At 39.9% G+C, this 17,926-nt stretch overlaps 1 protein-coding gene across 1 annotated transcript in view; it reads left to right on the forward strand.

The window, feature by feature from the left end:
* Nucleotides 1-17,725, forward strand: part of KIF3C (kinesin family member 3C) — a 49,068-nt gene extending 31,343 nt beyond the window's left edge. Inside the window, exons 2-8 of the mRNA XM_081944773.1 lie at nucleotides 412-513; nucleotides 773-895; nucleotides 4,079-4,197; nucleotides 6,494-6,613; nucleotides 7,740-7,872; nucleotides 11,393-11,568; nucleotides 12,522-17,725. Of these exons, the coding sequence (XP_081800899.1) occupies nucleotides 412-513; nucleotides 773-895; nucleotides 4,079-4,197; nucleotides 6,494-6,613; nucleotides 7,740-7,872; nucleotides 11,393-11,568; nucleotides 12,522-12,615 (867 nt within the window). The 3' untranslated portion in view covers nucleotides 12,616-17,725. The remainder of the gene's footprint in view (nucleotides 1-411; nucleotides 514-772; nucleotides 896-4,078; nucleotides 4,198-6,493; nucleotides 6,614-7,739; nucleotides 7,873-11,392; nucleotides 11,569-12,521) is intronic.
* Nucleotides 17,726-17,926: the final 201 nt, after the last annotated feature.

Raw genomic sequence — 17,926 nt, forward strand, 5'->3', positions numbered from 1 at the left:
ATTGATTTGTTCCAGGTTCTGCATACAGCTTCATTTCTCCAATTACTACCCCAAGATTTGGCAGGAAGGATTGAAGCAGGACATACCAATGCACTTATTACTGTGCTAACCAGGAGGTTGAAGGAGGCTAGAATATAATCTAAGATTTTGTGATCCAAGAATTAAACTGGCAATATTTGCGGTAACAGTTTGACCTTTACAGTGTGTCTATTAAATATTGGTTATAGCATTGATTACATATTTAATCCTTTCAAATGAATTAAATCACCTGAGGGAGGGAATAAACATTCTCAAATAGAACAATTGTTCAGAAATGTTAGGGCTGATCAACTGTACATGTAAGCACTGTACTGGTTAAAGCATGGAATCCTTTGCCATAATCTAAAGATAATTTTCCCTTCTTGTCTTCAGGCAATGGAAAGCAAATTGCTGATTGGTGGAAGGAACATCATGGACCACACAAATGAGCAGCAAAAGATGCTTGAGCTGAAAAGACAGGAAATTGCAGAGCAGGTAAGCACCAGCTGGGATTTGGATGAGCTGCAGACCCCTCAACTTTTCTTCCAGGTGTCCCACTCTTTCTCAAACCCATATGAAATGGATATGACCCTTGGCCTCTTTCAAAATACAAGCAACCTTCCAAGCAGATCATGGAGGCTGGACTGGAATGCTTGTTTATGGAGCCAGGGATTGCTGTACCTTATAACACTCTGGTGGGAGGTAGCAAGACTGTATTCTGATACAGGGATTTTGGCCTGATTCTATAACACAGAAGCGGCATGAGCGGGAAATGCAACAGGAAGTGCTTTTGCGGGATGAGGAAACCATGGAGCTCCGGGAGACATTCACTTCTTTACAGCAGGAAGTAGAAATCAAAACCAAGAAGCTCAAAAAGGTAAGAATAAGTAATATTCTGCAGAAATCTAGGACATAGGAAGATTCAATAGTGTCAGGGAAATGCTATAGAATGTCCATTAGAATAGATTGATAGCTCTCTTTAGAGACAGGCTAATACAAGTTTTAAGATTATTCTTTCTCCTGAACCAAATCAGGAAAAATCTGTCTCCTGCAATAGATTATAGCAGGATCATGTTCACTGGCAGAAGTTAGTCTTGAGAAGAACAAGGGTTCAGCTTCATGTTGCAATTAAGGCTGAAGAGAATTCTTTCCTTTTTATCATTTACCAGCTAAATGTTGTCTTTATGACACCTAAGATGTACAGTATATAGAAAAGACTATGCAGACCGACTCTTAGAGGGGCTATTATGGGTCAGTGTACTCTATATTCAGAGACCACTGCACCCTCCCCTTGGGAAGACTGTTATTGGTGTCATAGGATGTGGTGATTGAGTAGGCATCACATAGTAGCATTGTCACGGAGATGAATGCTCTGCATTTTTCCACAAGAACAAATAGCAACTGTTCACACGGATGGGAGAAAATAAAACACATTCCTGCTAGCAAATTAGATGAGTTTTAGATGTCACTTCTCTCATGCCAAAACACAGATTATCCTACAGTATATAATGGAAGCTGTTAGAACTGGGACAGTTTCTGCATGTGTAGTCATAGCAGGTTTTTTTCTTGCTGTAATCCTAGTAGGACAAAATTTCAATGACTACTTCCCTAAATAGATACATAGATAATAGGTAAGTGCAAAACTTAATATTTCATTTACACTCTGTATGCAACCATTGCTGTGTTTTCCTACACAATGGGCTTATTACTCCTTTTTTAAGATGAGGAATAGTATTTCTTACTAATAATCATTAAGTTATTGAAAATGGAACTACATTTTTTGTACCCATTGGGCTCTTTCAAAGAAGAAACAACTACATTTTGGCCATTGCGTAGATCTAAGCGGTGGTACTAATTTCACTGAGAAATCTCCTTTATCCCCCAGGTTCTCCACTTGACTTTGTCCAATTTTAGCTGTCTCCAACAGAACAACCGCTTAGATTTAATTAATAGATTAGTCAAGCAAGAGGGAGGCTTCCTATATATGATCTTAAGAAAAAAGAACATTTTTTATCCTAGGTCAGACCATTTGCTTAAAGTAATCTCTACTATATAGGTGTGACTTTCAAGATATTGTTGAATTTTAGTATCCAGCCGTCCCAGGGAGAATGGTCTGTGGTAATTACCTTGCCTCTTGTTACTGGGTTCCTACAATATGCTTAACCCCAAATCCAAAATAATAATACACAGTTGTTCTGTTTTCATAACATGTTTTAATGTGGTAGCGTGATTCACACAACATGCAAAATAAATGACTGGGTTTCTGCGATATGTTAAACTATAAAATATCCAAACCGATTTTAGTCTAATCCAGGGGTGTCAAACTCGAGTTCATTGAGGGCTGCATCACTGTTGTGTTTGATCTCGGGGAGGGGGGGGCGTTGCCAGAATGGGCATGGCCAGCTTGATGTCACTCGTGTCAGGGTCTCCTGTGGTGGCCCAAGTTCTCTGTCAGTAAAAACGGAGCTTGGAAGGGCCACATGTGGCCTCCTGAGCTCCATTGTGCTGGCAGAGCCACCATGGGCTGGTCATTTGCTTTTTTCAGGGTGGCCCCGGGGGACAGAGTTAAGCATCCTGGGGGGGGGGGCGGATGCAGCTCGGAGTCCTTGAGTTTGACACCCCTAGTCTCATCTATAATTTTGTGTGCTTGCAGCAGCTCTCTAACCTCTCATACTGCGAATGTGAAACTGTGCTAAACAAGATGCTCTGGCTAAATATATCTGATCCTTTAACATGAATAATTAATAAAATGTATTTATATAAATAAAGCATGTTCTTTTAAGAGGAACCCCTCGCTAAAAAGAACCCCTCTCTTTGTTATTAAACCAATAAGAAGATAATAGGAGTCTATTTGAAGGTACTTTGGTTACTCTCACCACATAGAAGCAAGCTAGAGCTTGGGCTTTTTTCCAGTCAGAGCTTATTCTCATTTAGTCAGACATTTTGAGACAAACAACATGTGATGCGCTAAGTCAATTGAACGGTAGGCCTCTACAAATGTTGATAGCAGGCACTGAGTCAGTGTATAATCAAAAGCGAAATGACTATGCTGGAAGAAAGTCTGACTGTCAGCTGGTGTCAATTGATTATTGGGCTTCTTTTGGACACAAGCTGAGTGCTATTCCAGAATAGCAATTGGTTTTGTCACCAATTAGTGCTGTTTGGTGGGAGAGAGGAAAACAAAGCCAGAGGACCCCACCAACTCCTGCTTTTAATATGTCCTGGACCACTTAAATAAGGAGAGGAGCATTTGTCAGCATTGTGCCTATTGCAGAATAGGGATCCCCAGGGGGAGGCCGGAAGATGTTATGCCAATATTGTTTTCTGTCAGCTCAAGGCAGGTACAAAGCTTTTAGCTTGGCTGTGAAGCTGTGTGAACCTAGACAATGTGTGTGCAGATAAGGTTATCATATTATTGGAGCTAAACAATATTATTTGTATTTTGACTCTTGAATTTAAGAGGTAGACAATTTTTAAGCCATTTAGGATATACATACATACATACATACATACATACATACATACATACATACATACATGATTTCTACAAGCACACAATCTTTCTTTCTTTCTTTCTTTCTTTCTTTCTTTCTTTCTTTCTTTCTTTCTTTCTTTCTTTCTTTCTTTCTTTCATTCATTTCTATAGCTGCCCATTCTAACAAGTGACTCTGGGTGGTGTTTGCATATAATTATTTCTAACAAATTATTTACATCTTCCATATTTTTTTCTGGAATGATTGAGGCTTGCTGTTTGAAATCTTATTAAATCTTGAAGCATCGCTCAAAATATCTCACCTATTTACGTTATTTAGAACACCCAAATCATTTCACCCCTTAAAACCTCTATCTCTCAAAGCAAAAAAAGAAAGGAGACTAAAATTTGGCTGCACTTACATTTTAGTAATATTAAGACTTGGCTGCCTGGCAGACTTCAAAGCAGAGCATATTTTTCAGGCTAGGAAATATGGTCCATGAGCTGAAGTTCATGCCAGCTGGAAAAGTGAGATGTGGTATGGAAGTTATTCTGCTAAATAAACAGCATTTTTTTGGGGTCCGGCAGCTTTATGCCAAGCTTCAAGCTGTGAAGGCAGAGATCCAGGACCAACACGATGAATACATCCGAGTACGGCAAGACCTGGAGGAGGCACAGAATGAGCAGACACGAGAACTGAAACTCAAGTAAGTACCTTGGTAGGATGTGTTGAGGTAGAGGCCGAGGCAGCCTGTTTGTGAGAATCCCACGGAATGACTGACCATCTTACACATCTGTCTCATTGCCAGACTGAGCTTGTTGATCAGAAAGGTTGGCAGTTTGGTGGTTCAAATCCCTAGTATAGGTCTCCTACGTGAGCAGGGGGTTCAAGTAGTTGACCTCCCAGGTCCCTTCCACTCTGTTACTGTTTAGGTAGAAAGGGACTTATGAAAGGAGAAACCAGCTAGATGTGCCAAAGTGACAAGTTTCTCAAGTGGAGAAATCAGGCCAGAATCACCAACAGCTTTTTTAAAAAAGAAGTGAAATCCTATTGGTTTTCCTGTGTCACCTGAACCTTACAAAGTGAATGACCTGGGACAGAGGTAGGGAACTATGGACCCTTTATGACATGTGAACTTCAACTAGAAGTAACAGTAACAGAGTTGGAAGGGACCTGGGAGGTCATCTAGTGTTGAAGTCCGCAAGTCATAAAAGGGCGATAGTTCCCCACCCCGGCCCTTGGACCATCTTTTAGATACTTCTGATGGCAATGTTCCCAAAGTGGCAAATTATCCTGTTCTTTCTCTTTTTTTGAGTTGATTAACAAAATAAAATTAGCAATATACAAATCAATTTCAGTTCTGAGAACAAATATTTAAATTAGGGATAAAAGAATTAACCTCATATGATGATGCTTATTTTTCCCCTCTATATATCCTAATTGATTTTGGTATACCACAACCACAGGGATTTTTTTAAAAACCCATCTCTATTAGATGACATTTCCCTAAAAAGGAATGGGGGGATGTTAGATACTTGCTCTAACTACAGTGGTTTCCACCAAGGTCCTCTGTTCCGGCGGGAACAGAAGTTTAATCCTATTGGTCGAAGGGTTTGACAGCTCCCTATAAAAGGGCTGCTGTCAGACTCAACCTTCGCTGGATTGTTCTCACATGTTGTTGTTAATAAAGAGCTGTTGTTACCGTTAAGCCTGTGTGAGCCTATCCATTACCCAATCTAACAGGGGACTTGAAGGAACACCTGTAGGGACATGTTCTCTCACCACAAGACCTACTCTACAATTAACATTCTTAACTGTGGGGTGGTTTCTGAAGGAAAAGGTAATTTCTTTAGAGTCTTTTTTATTGCTCCTCTCTGCCAACTTGCCTTTCCCATCTCAAGAAACCAATTAATGCTCATGTTTTCATGATTCTTTTTTCTCTTTGGCACAGTAAAGCTACCTGTTACTGCCTGTGTTTTTATGATATTCTATATCAAAGGAAAGATTAATGCGAAAGTGTACAATGCGAACCACCCAGTCCCACTTGATTGTTATTTTATCTAGTACTCAAGGCTTAGTGACATTTTTGGCTTGCTAAAACCAGCTGTTGAAGTCTTCTGTTGGCAGCTTGAATTGCACCACAAACCCCCAACTCTAGTTTAACAGGCTACTTCAAATGATGAGTAAAGTTATAGGGCAAGTTTCTCTTTAACTGACATAGCGTAGCCACCCAACCACTATGTGAAGATGTCTCAAAAGAAACATTTGCCGCAAGAATATCTTGAGAGTAACCCTTCTTTCCTGGCAGCATAGCCCCAACCCCTATAATCTATCTACGGAAACCTCTGTTTCATTCATTATCTCCATTGTTCATTCCCATCATTTCTCACTGCCTCTTACTGTGTCACTCTACAAATTGGCATGGTACCAAACAAGGTTGCTGATGCTGTGCAGAATATAAAAATAACCGCATCCCCGAGGAGAGGGAGATGCAGTTCTCCTGAACTCATAATAGTTCAGCTTCATTGACTCCAACGCCTCTCATTTTGGTGACATGATGATTTCTATTATCTCCACCGTATGCCTTCCTTTCCTCCTAGTTAACATAAGACACACCATCCTCTGCAAAGTTTCTTCTACAGTGGATTTTGCCCCAGGATTCTCCCTTTCCTATTCTTCATGGCACCTCTGTTCATGGTAGCATTTCCCTAGGTGGAGATGAGATGATGCAGCCTTAGAATGTTCTTCTGAGACTATCAAAGAGCTAGTTGAGAAATAATCAAAGGGTCAAACCATTTCAGCTGGATTGATCGATTTGTTCCCAAAGTCATTATAGTTCACAATACTATAAATGTGAAAAAAACTATGGTACCATTCTTCTACTTTGATTTTGCCTTCCTAATGATTACATTTTATTGATGTAACTGCCAGTTAAAACAAGAAAGAGAAGTGTTTTGTGATTGTTTCTTGGCCTTGATTCGGCTCATTTCTATTTGGTGCAGGTACCTAATCATTGAAAATTTCATCCCCCCTGAAGAGAAAAACAAGATCATGAACCGCCTCTACTTTGACTGTGAGGAGGATCAGTGGAAATTCCAGCCCTTGGTGCTGACTCCAGGGAGGTGAGTCTGCCATCTCTGAGCTTTGATGTCCAGTGTCCCTGGGAAGGATGGGCTAGAGGAGCTTCATGTAGATAGTGATGAAGAAAAACCAAGCACAGGTCCTTCCATTCCATTCACCCCTTTTAAAGTGGTGGTAAATCAGCGATACATTCTGAAGTCCATAGCCATATCGGGTGTTAAGGCCCAAGAAAACGAGGAGATCCAGACAGTTCAAATGGGTATAAAGATTTATTGTCAGCTTGAGCTCTGTACATGAATCTGGACTACTAGCCACCAAGGGAAAGTAGCAAGAGCTAAGAGTAGAAGGACGTCAAGGTGGGCTGGTCCTAGATCTCTTGTGGGCATGAAGGGACTCATGACTGACCTTTCCCTCAGACTCAGCTAGGTCATCTCCTACATGGGGCTCACCAAATTCCTCAAATAACCTTGCTGTCAAACTGTAATGGAAGGAAGATGATTAAATACTTGTGGATTAATCATGTTCAGTATTTAATGTGTTTAATATTAATTCAGTAATTAGGTTCAGTCTCAATCCTTGCACTACCCAATTTTCAGAGGTCCTGTATTCCCCTGCTCTTCCAAAAAGCTGGAAAGATCTGGCTTTTTCTATAGACCTTGGGGTGACGCAAGGCTGGACCCTGAGGAAGCTCTGCAATTGTGATATGTATGTGCGTGTATGCTGTGTTTGGGGTACTGGTTATTTTCTGTTTTTATTATATGTTATTTTATTATTGTTTTATTCTTTTTAATTGTAATTATTTTATTATTGTTGTGAGATGTCCAGGGTTATAGTACATAAGATGGGCAACTATATTAAATCTTTCCAATAAATAAACAAACCATGGTATGCCATTATAATGTATGACGCTAAACATTGTCCTCATCACTCCCCTGTCCTTCCCCCTGGCATTATATTGTGAAATTGTTGCAAAGATGAGACTCAATAACAAAAAAAAAAAAAAAAAAGGAAAATGAGCTCTATTAGTTAAATGCCAGATTGTAGAGAGGAAAAAGTAGAAATGAATCCTATTTAGGCATATAGTGACTTAGGAACCATCTGTATGTCATATATTCATCATGGCTGCTCTGGAGAAATAACTTTTTATTTCTTTTATGCCAATAGCAGCAGCAGCAGCAACAGCAACGCCACCACTGGGACTCAGATGAAAAAGCGTCCAACTTCTGCAGTGGGATACAAAAGGCCAATCAGCCAATATGCTCGTCTAGCCATGTCAATGGGGTCCCATCCTCGGTATCGGGTGAGAAACGATTTCTTAATGGAGTAGGTGGAGGGTTGGTAAATCCCTGATAATGTAATGCACTCCACATGGGGCTACCCTTGAAGAGCATTCAGAAGCTATGGCTGGTGTAGAGTGAGACAGTATGGGCAGTTTTGGGGGGCTCTTGAATGGCCCCGGTAATACCACCAGTGGTGAAATTCATTTTTTTTACTCCCGGTTCTGTGGGCGTGGCTTGGTGGGCGTGGCAGGGAAAGGATACTGCAAAATCTTCATTCCTACCCCACTCTGGGGCCAGGCAGAGGTGGTATTTGCCGATTCTATGAACTACTCAAAATGTCTCTTACTGGTTCTCCAGAACCTATCAGAACCTGCTAAATTTCACCCCTGAATATCACTGGTACACGAGCTGCATTGATTACCAGTCTGCTTCTGGGTGCAATTCAAGGTGTTGGTGATCACCTTTAAAACCCTTCGTAGCATGGGTCCAGGCTACTTGAGGGACCATCTCACCCCACTTGGATTGTCCCATCCCACCTGTGCTGCCAGAGGAGGTATGCTGCAAGTCCCATCAGCCTCATTATTCCAGCTTGAAGAGTCCAGGTCTAGGAAGAGGCCCTTCTTTGCTGTTGCTCCTGAGCTCTGGAAGATCTTGCTCCCTGATGTGAGGTTGGCCCCAAACCTCCCATCCATTTGTAAGGGCCTAAAGATGTAGTTCTTCCAGTTGGCTTGGGGCCCCAATAGAGGAATAGCACAGTGGGGGTGGTTGATCAAGTAACAACAGATCCCATTTTCCCTCCACTCCTCCCTGCCTTCTCCATGTGTCCTTAGGTTTTTATGTTGATGTACATTTAATTGTACATGTACTGACATATTTTTATGACTATAAGCCACCCAGAGTTACCCTATGGCAAGATGAGTGGCCCATACATTCTATAAATAAATAAGGACAATAAATAAGATCAAATTGTTTGGCTACAAGGCAAGCTATATTCCAGTAAAGACTATGTTTGCATAGCATTCTTGACACTAAACAAGCCCATTTTCTAACAATACGCTGAACTATAAACTAATAAAAAAGGCCAGGGTTGTATAACATGCTAAGCCTTAAGCAATCTACAAATGCAAACAAACAGTATATTATATAAATGTGTGTCTTAATCTAACTCATTTAACTAATATTTGTATCCCAGCCTTGGCCAAAAATAAGCCCATTGCAACAAGCTGTTAACAAGATAGTAAACTAATTAAAAGACAAGATTGAAAATAATAATCAAATAAACAGTAATCAGGTCACAACAAGAAAAAAGATGACTTAATTGTATTTAGAATATGAAGGATAAGACCAAATAGCTGACTGGTTAGAAAAAGGTTTTCTCATAAGACTTAATATCTCATAATACTATAAACCAGGATCATCCAATAAAAGATTAGGATATTTAAGACTGATAAAAGGACATATTTATAAGCACATAGATGGAATTTATTATCCCAAGTATAGAAATGCCTGCTAACTTGAAAGCTTTTTTTTTTAAAGAGGATTAGGTAAATTAGTAGCAGACTACAAATGGCTGCTAGTCATAATAATAATAATAAATTTGGATTTATTAGCCGCTCCCTTTCCGGGCAGGACTCGGGGCGGCATACACTAAGACATATATAAACATACATATATACACAGACATACATGCACGGAGGAGGTAATAGATTAAAACATTTAGACAAATTAAAACCATTAACATGCCCCGTTTAATAAAAACCCAATATACAATAAAAATTTAAAATTTAAAAAAGACAGTCAGGAGGAATATGAAAAAATTACGGTTGAGCCAGGCCGGATAATTGAAAGAGGTGGGTCTTCAACTGTACACGGAAGGAGCGGAGATCGGAAATAATCCTGATGTCACGGGGGAGGTCATTCCACAGGGCTGGGCCCATCACAGAGAAGGCTCTGCTCCTGGATGTCGCCCCCCGACACTGTTTGGCGGACGGCACCCGGAGAAGTCCCTCTCTGTGTGAGCGAATTGGTCGTAGGGATGTGTGGGGCAGGATGCGATCCTGCATGTAACTAGGTCCTATGCCATGAAGCGCTTTAAAGATCATAATCAAAACCTTGAAACGCACTCGGTAGACCACAGGAAGCCAGTGCAGCTCGCGCAGGAGAGGTGTTACAGGGGAGTATCTAGACCTCCCCATAATCACCCGCGCGGCCGCGTTCTGGACCAACTGTAGTCTCCGAGTGCATCTCAAGGGAAGCCCCATGTAGAGAGCATTGCAGTAGTCCAGGCGAGACGTCACTAGCGCATGGGTGACTGTGCGTAGGGCATCCCGGTCCAATAAGGGGCGCAATTGGCGCATCAGGCGGACCTGATGGAACGCCCCCCTTGCCACGGCTGTTACATGGTCATCCATGGACAGCCGGGCATCTAGGAGGACGCCCAAATTGCGCACCTGTTCCATGGGGGCTAGTTGCACGCCCCCAATGGCCAGAGATGGAAGCACCTGGTTGAACCGGGGGGCCGGAAGCCACAGCCACTCCGTCTTGGAAGGGTTGAGTTTTAGTCGGTTGCCATCCATCCATCATGACTCCTATATATTAACCACATTAATGGAGATAGCATGCTTCTCAGTATTAATTGCTAAGTAACATGAGTAGACAGAATCCAATTTATTCTCATATCCTCCTTATAGCCTTTCCCCAAGTATTTGGCCAGCCATTATGAAAACAGAAGTTTCTATCCATTTTTTCACACAAGGCATAATTTTATACATCTTTGTTGTGCATCCTTCACTTTTTTCTCTGGAGATTTGTTCCAGTCTCATGAACATTTTGGTTAATCTTTCCTACATTAGTGAAAATAGAAATCGAAATAAAAGAATAAAAAAGGATTTATTTTAAACCACCACTTTTGTGCAGGTTCTGAAGATTATAATATTAAAGAAGAGTTGGAATGGGGGGAAAATTGAGGATTGGTTTTACTGAAACCTTGACAGCTGAAGATTTTAAGCAAAATGCAAAAAATATGGGCAGGTTCATATGAAAAGCTGCCAGTTTATAAGGCCATGAACTCAGATCATGAAACAAATCATTCAGGATTTGCTTATAGGATTATCCTACCTTAGCATTGCGTAGGGACTGTGTATTTATTTCAGCTACTACATGCTCATATACATGTCATAGCTGTAAGAGTAACCTTAAGGAACAGGAGGAAGAGCTGCACCCAAAACAATGATCAGATTAAAAATATTTTAATCTGTGGCAGAAATACAATTTGAAAAAGCATCTCAGATTTGAGCCTCCCTAGTTTTTTTGAAGATAAAGGGAGATGAGGGAGGCACATTCAGACTTGCAAAATTATGTAACTCTAATCTTATAATAAAAGTAGTATTAACATTCATATCCTTGGTTTCCAAGACTTATCTACTTGAAAGGCTAACAATATGTTGAACCAGAACTCAGCTTCAGCTCTGTAATAAACTGACCTCTTGATATTATCAACATCTTTCTGCCTTCCTTTCTTCTCCAACTTCACAACCGAAGGCTGAGAACATCATGTTTCTGGAACTAGATGTCTCTCCACCAGCTGTATTTGAGTTTGAGATCACACAAGACCAAAGTGAGCAGGACCCACGAGCATTGCATTTGGAGAGGTTGATGCACCTAGATAGCCTCATGGAGCGACCTGCAGCATCCCGAGTACGGAAGTCCCGATCTTGGTGAGTTAGTGAATGGAAAGCAGATGTAGGGGGCTCTTGCCAGTATCCTTGGCTCCAGTGCTTGGCTTAGTTATTAACTAAATTTTACCTTTTGTAGCATTATAAAGACAAATAAGCAAGAATGAGCCCTGGAGAGTATGACCAAGATTGAGGAAGGTTGGTCAAATAAAAGCCTAGTCATCACCAACACAATGTTCAGAATTAGTGTGTGACGTCTCTGAGTAATATTACATCTATGTCTATAACATCTAGATCAGAGGTGTCAAACTTAAGGCCCAGGGGCCAGATCTGGCCCATGGGGTGCTTAGATCTGGCCAACAGGGCCACCCTGGAAACAGCGAAGGACTGACCCTTAGTGCCTCTGTTAGCGAAAATGGAGCTTGAGAGGGCTGCATGCGGCCCTTCTGAGCTCTTTTTTCTCTGGCAGAGCATTGCATGAGGCCATCACAGCTGAAAATGGAGCTCGGGAGCCCATTTTCACTGGCAGAGCACTCGGACCATCACAGGCGCCCCCAATATGAGTGACATCGAGCTGTCCATGCCCACCCTGTCCATGCCCACCCCAGCCCCCCAAGATCAAACACAATCCTGATGCAGCCCTCAATGAAATTGAGTTTGACACCCGTGATCTATGTCTATAGAAACCATAAAAATAGGCTGGTAGTCTATCAGAACCAGTGTAGCGAAGCGCTAGAGTACTGAATAAGGACTGGGAAGAAATCAGTTTGAAATCAGCCATGAAACTTTGAACTAGTCATTTTTTAGCCTAATCTATTTCATTGAGTTATTAGGATGTAGAGGAAGGATATATCAATTGCTGTTCTTTTTCTCAGGTGAAAATTTTTGGTTTCTCAGTCAGGAAAAAAAAATGCTTTTAATGAAAGGGGGTTTGGGGGAAAGGGAAAATGTGGATTTTTGTTCCTATTTCTTTTTTCTTTCTTATCCCACTTTAGGTGCCAGAGTCCTCGCACCTTGCCGTCTTCAGCAACACAAGTCTCCCTGTCCTCCAGCTCACAGAACCCTTCCACAGCACTGGCTCACAAATAATATCCCTCGAGCCCTTCCCGTTCCTTCAGATATGAGGACTGCGCTCTTTCTGCCACTGATTGCCTCTGAGAACACATAGTCCAGGGAGAGGTGTCCCCTGCACTAACTCATCTTTGTCTTTAGCTACTTTGTGTGTGTGTGTGTGTGTCTGTATGAGATGATGGCTCCTCGGGGACCATATCCCCAGCGTTCTCTGGATCTATCACCCAATCACTCTATTTATTTAACATATTTATTTATGATGTGTCTTTGTGATAATGCAGGTTTCAAGCTGAGCAGCAACTCCAGTTGGTGGAAGGTGCAGTGCTACTGGCTTTCTGTTAGTGTTGGGGAAATTTGCTCAGTGCACAATGTTTCTAAAAGACAATGCTTGCTTTTTCTTCATTCCATGTATGTTTTAGACTCAGAAGAGAAAAATAATAGAGGGCAATGAGAACAATCTATATTTAGCTCCAGTGGCAGTTCTGTCTGTTTCTTCTGGACTGTGGAAATCAGAGTCAACTTTGATGAGTATACTATGCAGTGAGGATGATGAGCAAAGTAGGCGAGTCTCAGGGGCAGGATCTTGATCTCACCAAAATCTATGGATTTCCTTTTGCTTTTGAAATAAGGTCTCATTTCATCTTCTGTTCAAATCTTCTTCATCTAATCTCCACGCACAGATGTTGCAGAGAAATAGCCTGGGCATCAATCATGCAAGCAGAACTATGAGAGGGCTAATTTTGGGAAACATTCTCCGCACCTGGTTGAGAAAAAGACAAGACAGCTTTAAGCAGCTAATAAAATAAAAAACTTAATCAACTTACCGAGACAAGGAGTCACCTGTACTTTAATTGGGAAGAACATTTTTATACTTGAAAACAAACTGTATGTAAAGTGGGGAAGGGGAGCCGAATTCCCAGTTATTTTGACAGAGCACAGGAAGTAGTATAATCTTATCCAGAAGTACAGTATGTTCCTATTCACAAAGTCCTTTCAGTGGCAATTGCAGGTTTAACTGAGGTAGCCTAGTAGTGACAAGAATTTTGTGGATCTAAACAGACCAAGAATAAATATTGGGTGGGGGGTGGGGGAGAATAGTCTTTATATCCAGTATCTCTCTCTGCCCAAGTTATCTTTTGCACTTTGGCTTATACTTAGAAGAATGGCTGTTGGTAACCTTAGCTACCATGCTTCCTGATATTGACATTTTGGATAAACCCAAAGTTACTCAAATCCAATCACATAAGCCATCATGAACTGCAGAAAACATAAGAAGTTTAGAAAGCCTAATTTGACTGGCTTTAATAGGAACAGAAAGAGAAGGAAGTCTTGAGATTGATGAATGATCCTGAATGTTCTGTCCAATTCTGGCAGTAATTTGTGTTACAAAAAGATTCTTACCTTTCTGTGCTCCGAGTTTTGAGCACTGAAATGCCTGAAGGAAGGATAAGAAAACATCTGGCATCAAAAGAGCTACAGCACAGAGGTGGGCAAATCCAAGTGTGTCGACAGGTGTCAACCTATTACAGCTTATATACTGAGGCATATAACATTTGGGATTTCTGACAAAATGATTTTCCCAAATCATACTTTTTGTTCTCCTTTGTACATACCTTGCTTTGTCCTTGCAGGAATATTTTTATTCTAGGATTCAGTGGTTTATTTAGGAAATTGCTTCCTCTGGGATTAAAATGTTCAAATCATTTATTATCTTTCAACTATTGAGAGAATCATAATAGCACAAATTCTTACCATTGTTCCATTATCGATTATCACAAATGAAGCAAGTACAGAAGTGAGGGCAATTGCTATTGCAAAATCATTAATTTGGGCTCCCTATTTGTATTATCCATGTAAAAATTACACTGTTCAAGCAATAGGTTAATGTCAGTCAATTTTGTACCTTTAGTACCAATGGCAAGAGAACATTTTCTGGCAAGTTACTATTAACATGATATAGAAAATACTTTCTAGAGATGGCAATGTGAGAACTAACACATCTCAGTGTTATATAATTTTATCATAATTGTCACACATGTAGTATGTCAATTTGCCTTTTACTTTGTTGACCCTAAAGCTCTGCTCCATCTTTACGACTGGTATTCCTATTATATCATGCATTTTATGTTTCATGTAGCTGATGAATTATGGGAGCTAGTACAGGAATATTGTTAAAGATCAAAGGCAACAAAAATTGGATGACAGTTCAGAATCTAGTTAGAAACTAACCTGGTTCTCAGACCATAAGAATACAGTATGTGTTTCTTTTCTCCCCAACTTTTAAAGGAGCCAAACATGCCTTCTTCATCAAAAGGTAAAAAAAGCTTGAATCCGCTTACTCAATGCCTTCTTGCCTTTGATTTCTGGATTTCTCTTAAATTCTAAATACCTTGGAATCAGGATCAAGCACATCCAAATGCATCTTTTAAATTTACAGCACAATGTTCACATACAGAAAGAAGAATGAGACGAAGTCTGGTCAATTTATTTGTGGGCTTAAGCTCATTAATAACACTTGAATTTAATATAACTGGCCTTTTCGTCATCTTGAAGTTATTTGCCATGGACTATAAAAATATATGAATTGGAGAATAAAAGAGATATGCCATTCTTCATTGCAAAGGAAAGTCAAGAGATGCTGTCACAATGGAAAAGACATTTGACCAGAATTTTTTCCCCATCCAACCAGGATTAAAATTGGATGCTGGTAAAATGAGGCCAGTTATTTTTCCTGCGTAATCACATGTTGACTCTAGAAATCTGGGGTCATTATTATACAGTTAAACACATCTAGCAGTTTGAAGCAGTGAGCTTGTCTGCACACAAATATGGGGAAGGATGACAGTTTTGACAATGTACTGTATTCTGACTGTATTTCAGTGTCTGAAGATCTCTCCTATTTCTCAATCTGCTGCTGTGCTGCCATTAACCTCAGATAACTTGCACAAAACACAAGAACAATTGCAAAGAAATATTGTAACTTGAGACAAGAACCAATTACTGAGCTGTGGCAGCCCTTCATCTTCTACAGTGGGGCTAGGATGTTCCTACAACTCTGCTGCATTGCTGCAACAACCTCAGATGTAGATTTCTGATGTTCTTTGTTCTTTGTATGTCAGAGAGTCTGTATTTACATATGAATGTATGTGGTGAGTACGTATGTTGTGAGGGTATGTATGGGTGTCCCACCCAGGGAAAATCATGGGATTTCTATTTAGGAGATTGGAGATGGGGGGAAAATCCAAAGGGGAATTTTTAAAAAAAGGGAGGGACTGGTTGGTTGGCAAGGTGAGGCCTCTACTGGGACCAAAATATTGTGCCTGTTACTGTGGTGATTTACTTTGGCAGTCAAAATTTGGTGTACGGTGGCCCATGCTTGTTGCTCTATACATATGACTATACAGGACATATTATGCATAATATATTACACATGATGTACTAGAAGAGGTTGGTGTCCCAACTCCCTCTGGTTTTGGATAGATAGCTTTTCAATACACTGTAATGTTGCTTTGATTTGGTGTAGGCCTGAAGAGTGCTGAGCAGTACCACAACCAAATCCCAGCCATGACAATAAAGGAATGAGCATTGTTGAAAACAATCTCTCATTTATTTGCCATTCTCTTTCTTGCAGCAAGGTAGAGAGAGAAAAGAAAATGATCTTACACCTTTTATGACTAAGATCTTCCAATGGATTTCTACATTATGATTGGGGACAATATATAGTGATGAAATAAATAGTGTTACTGAAATAATGCACTCTAATTTGAAGCATTCTCTATTTAACAAAAATAGAGGTTATCTCTCTTTAACAAAACATAGGCTGGTTCATCTTAACTTGTTAACTCCAAATGAGTTAACACAATACAATTACTGCATTCATTAAACATTCAGTGTCTAAATAAATAAACCATATTATAACTTAATGTGATGAACTAATCCACTATTATGCTAAGACAACTTCTTGGTTCTCCTAATACAATACAATAAAAATCACCAACTCAATTTTAGCTGAGTCTAGCATTTGAAACTAAGATTGATAAATAGATTTAAGTTGTGAACTGAGAAAAATAACAAGCAGTAATATGAGAGGAAGCATTTAATAATGGGCATTCCAAAAGTCTACAATCTGTAACAATTTTGTAATTATGTACAGTTTGAATTAGATGCGGAAATATTTTAGGCTGCATCAAGTGCAATCATAACAGAGAAGCATGGTGGATTGCTTTTTTCAAGACATAGTTTACCTATTTCATATATAGGTAGTCCTCAATTTACAACCACAATTGAGCCCAACATTTATATTGCTAAGTGAGTTTTGTACCACTTCACGATCTTTGTTGCCACAGATAAGTGAATCACTGCAGTTGTTAAGTTAGTAACATGTTTAAGTGAATCTGTTTTCCCCAGTTATTTAGCTTGTCAGAAGATTGCAAAAGGTGATCACCTCAGGACATGCACCCATGAGTCCGTTGTCAATCATATGAATTTTGATTATGTGATCATGGGGATACTGCAATAGTCGGAAGTCTGGAAAATGGCCATACGTCACTTTTTTCAGTGCCGTTGTAACTTCAGTCACTAAACAAACACTTGTAAGTCAAGGACTACCTGTAATTGCATGTATATTGAGAGAAGGGAAGAGAAGATAGATTGATTATAGAGGGATGCACACTGTAACAGTCTGAAATCCTACTGAAAAACTATGTAGAAGATTAAAAAGAACTATATGCATGCCTTGCTTAGTATTGTTGTCCTTGGTATTTTCCCCCTTAGAGTAATCCACTTGGTTTGCACTGTGTTCACCTAGTTCTTAGAGCAAAGTTCATGATGCGACAAGGAGTGTTGTTCCCTCACTATTTTATATAACCATGGATATAGGATTCAGAGGAGTCATTAAATTGAGAGAGTTGGCTGAGAATAACAAGTTGTTTATTGAATAAAATAAAAAGGGATAACAATGTGTTCCAAAAGAATGACTCCAAACTGGGAGAACAAGGCAAATGCAATTACGCCGCAATATGTACTAGAGCATAACTTATACATGTTGAAATGATATGTTGTGACTAACCACAAATTTCATCATTGAAATGTGTTAATTAACTTGAAAAACATTACAACACTTAAGAAATTAAGTATTACATTTATTTTGAAAGGAGACTGGAGATCTCATTTTTGCTTGTGATACCTTTAGTTACAATCCTGCCTTTACACTCCATCATACATAAGGAAATCATTTCATTATTTTACATATTCTATATACTATCTATATTAATATTCAATACAAGTTCCAAACCAATGAACCCTGTTCATTGCCCTGTTTCTTGCGCAG

Source organism: Natrix helvetica (assembly GCF_964273705.1).
Source record: "Natrix helvetica genome assembly, chromosome: 2".
In the NCBI taxonomy this organism is placed as follows: domain Eukaryota; kingdom Metazoa; phylum Chordata; class Lepidosauria; order Squamata; family Natricidae; genus Natrix; species Natrix helvetica.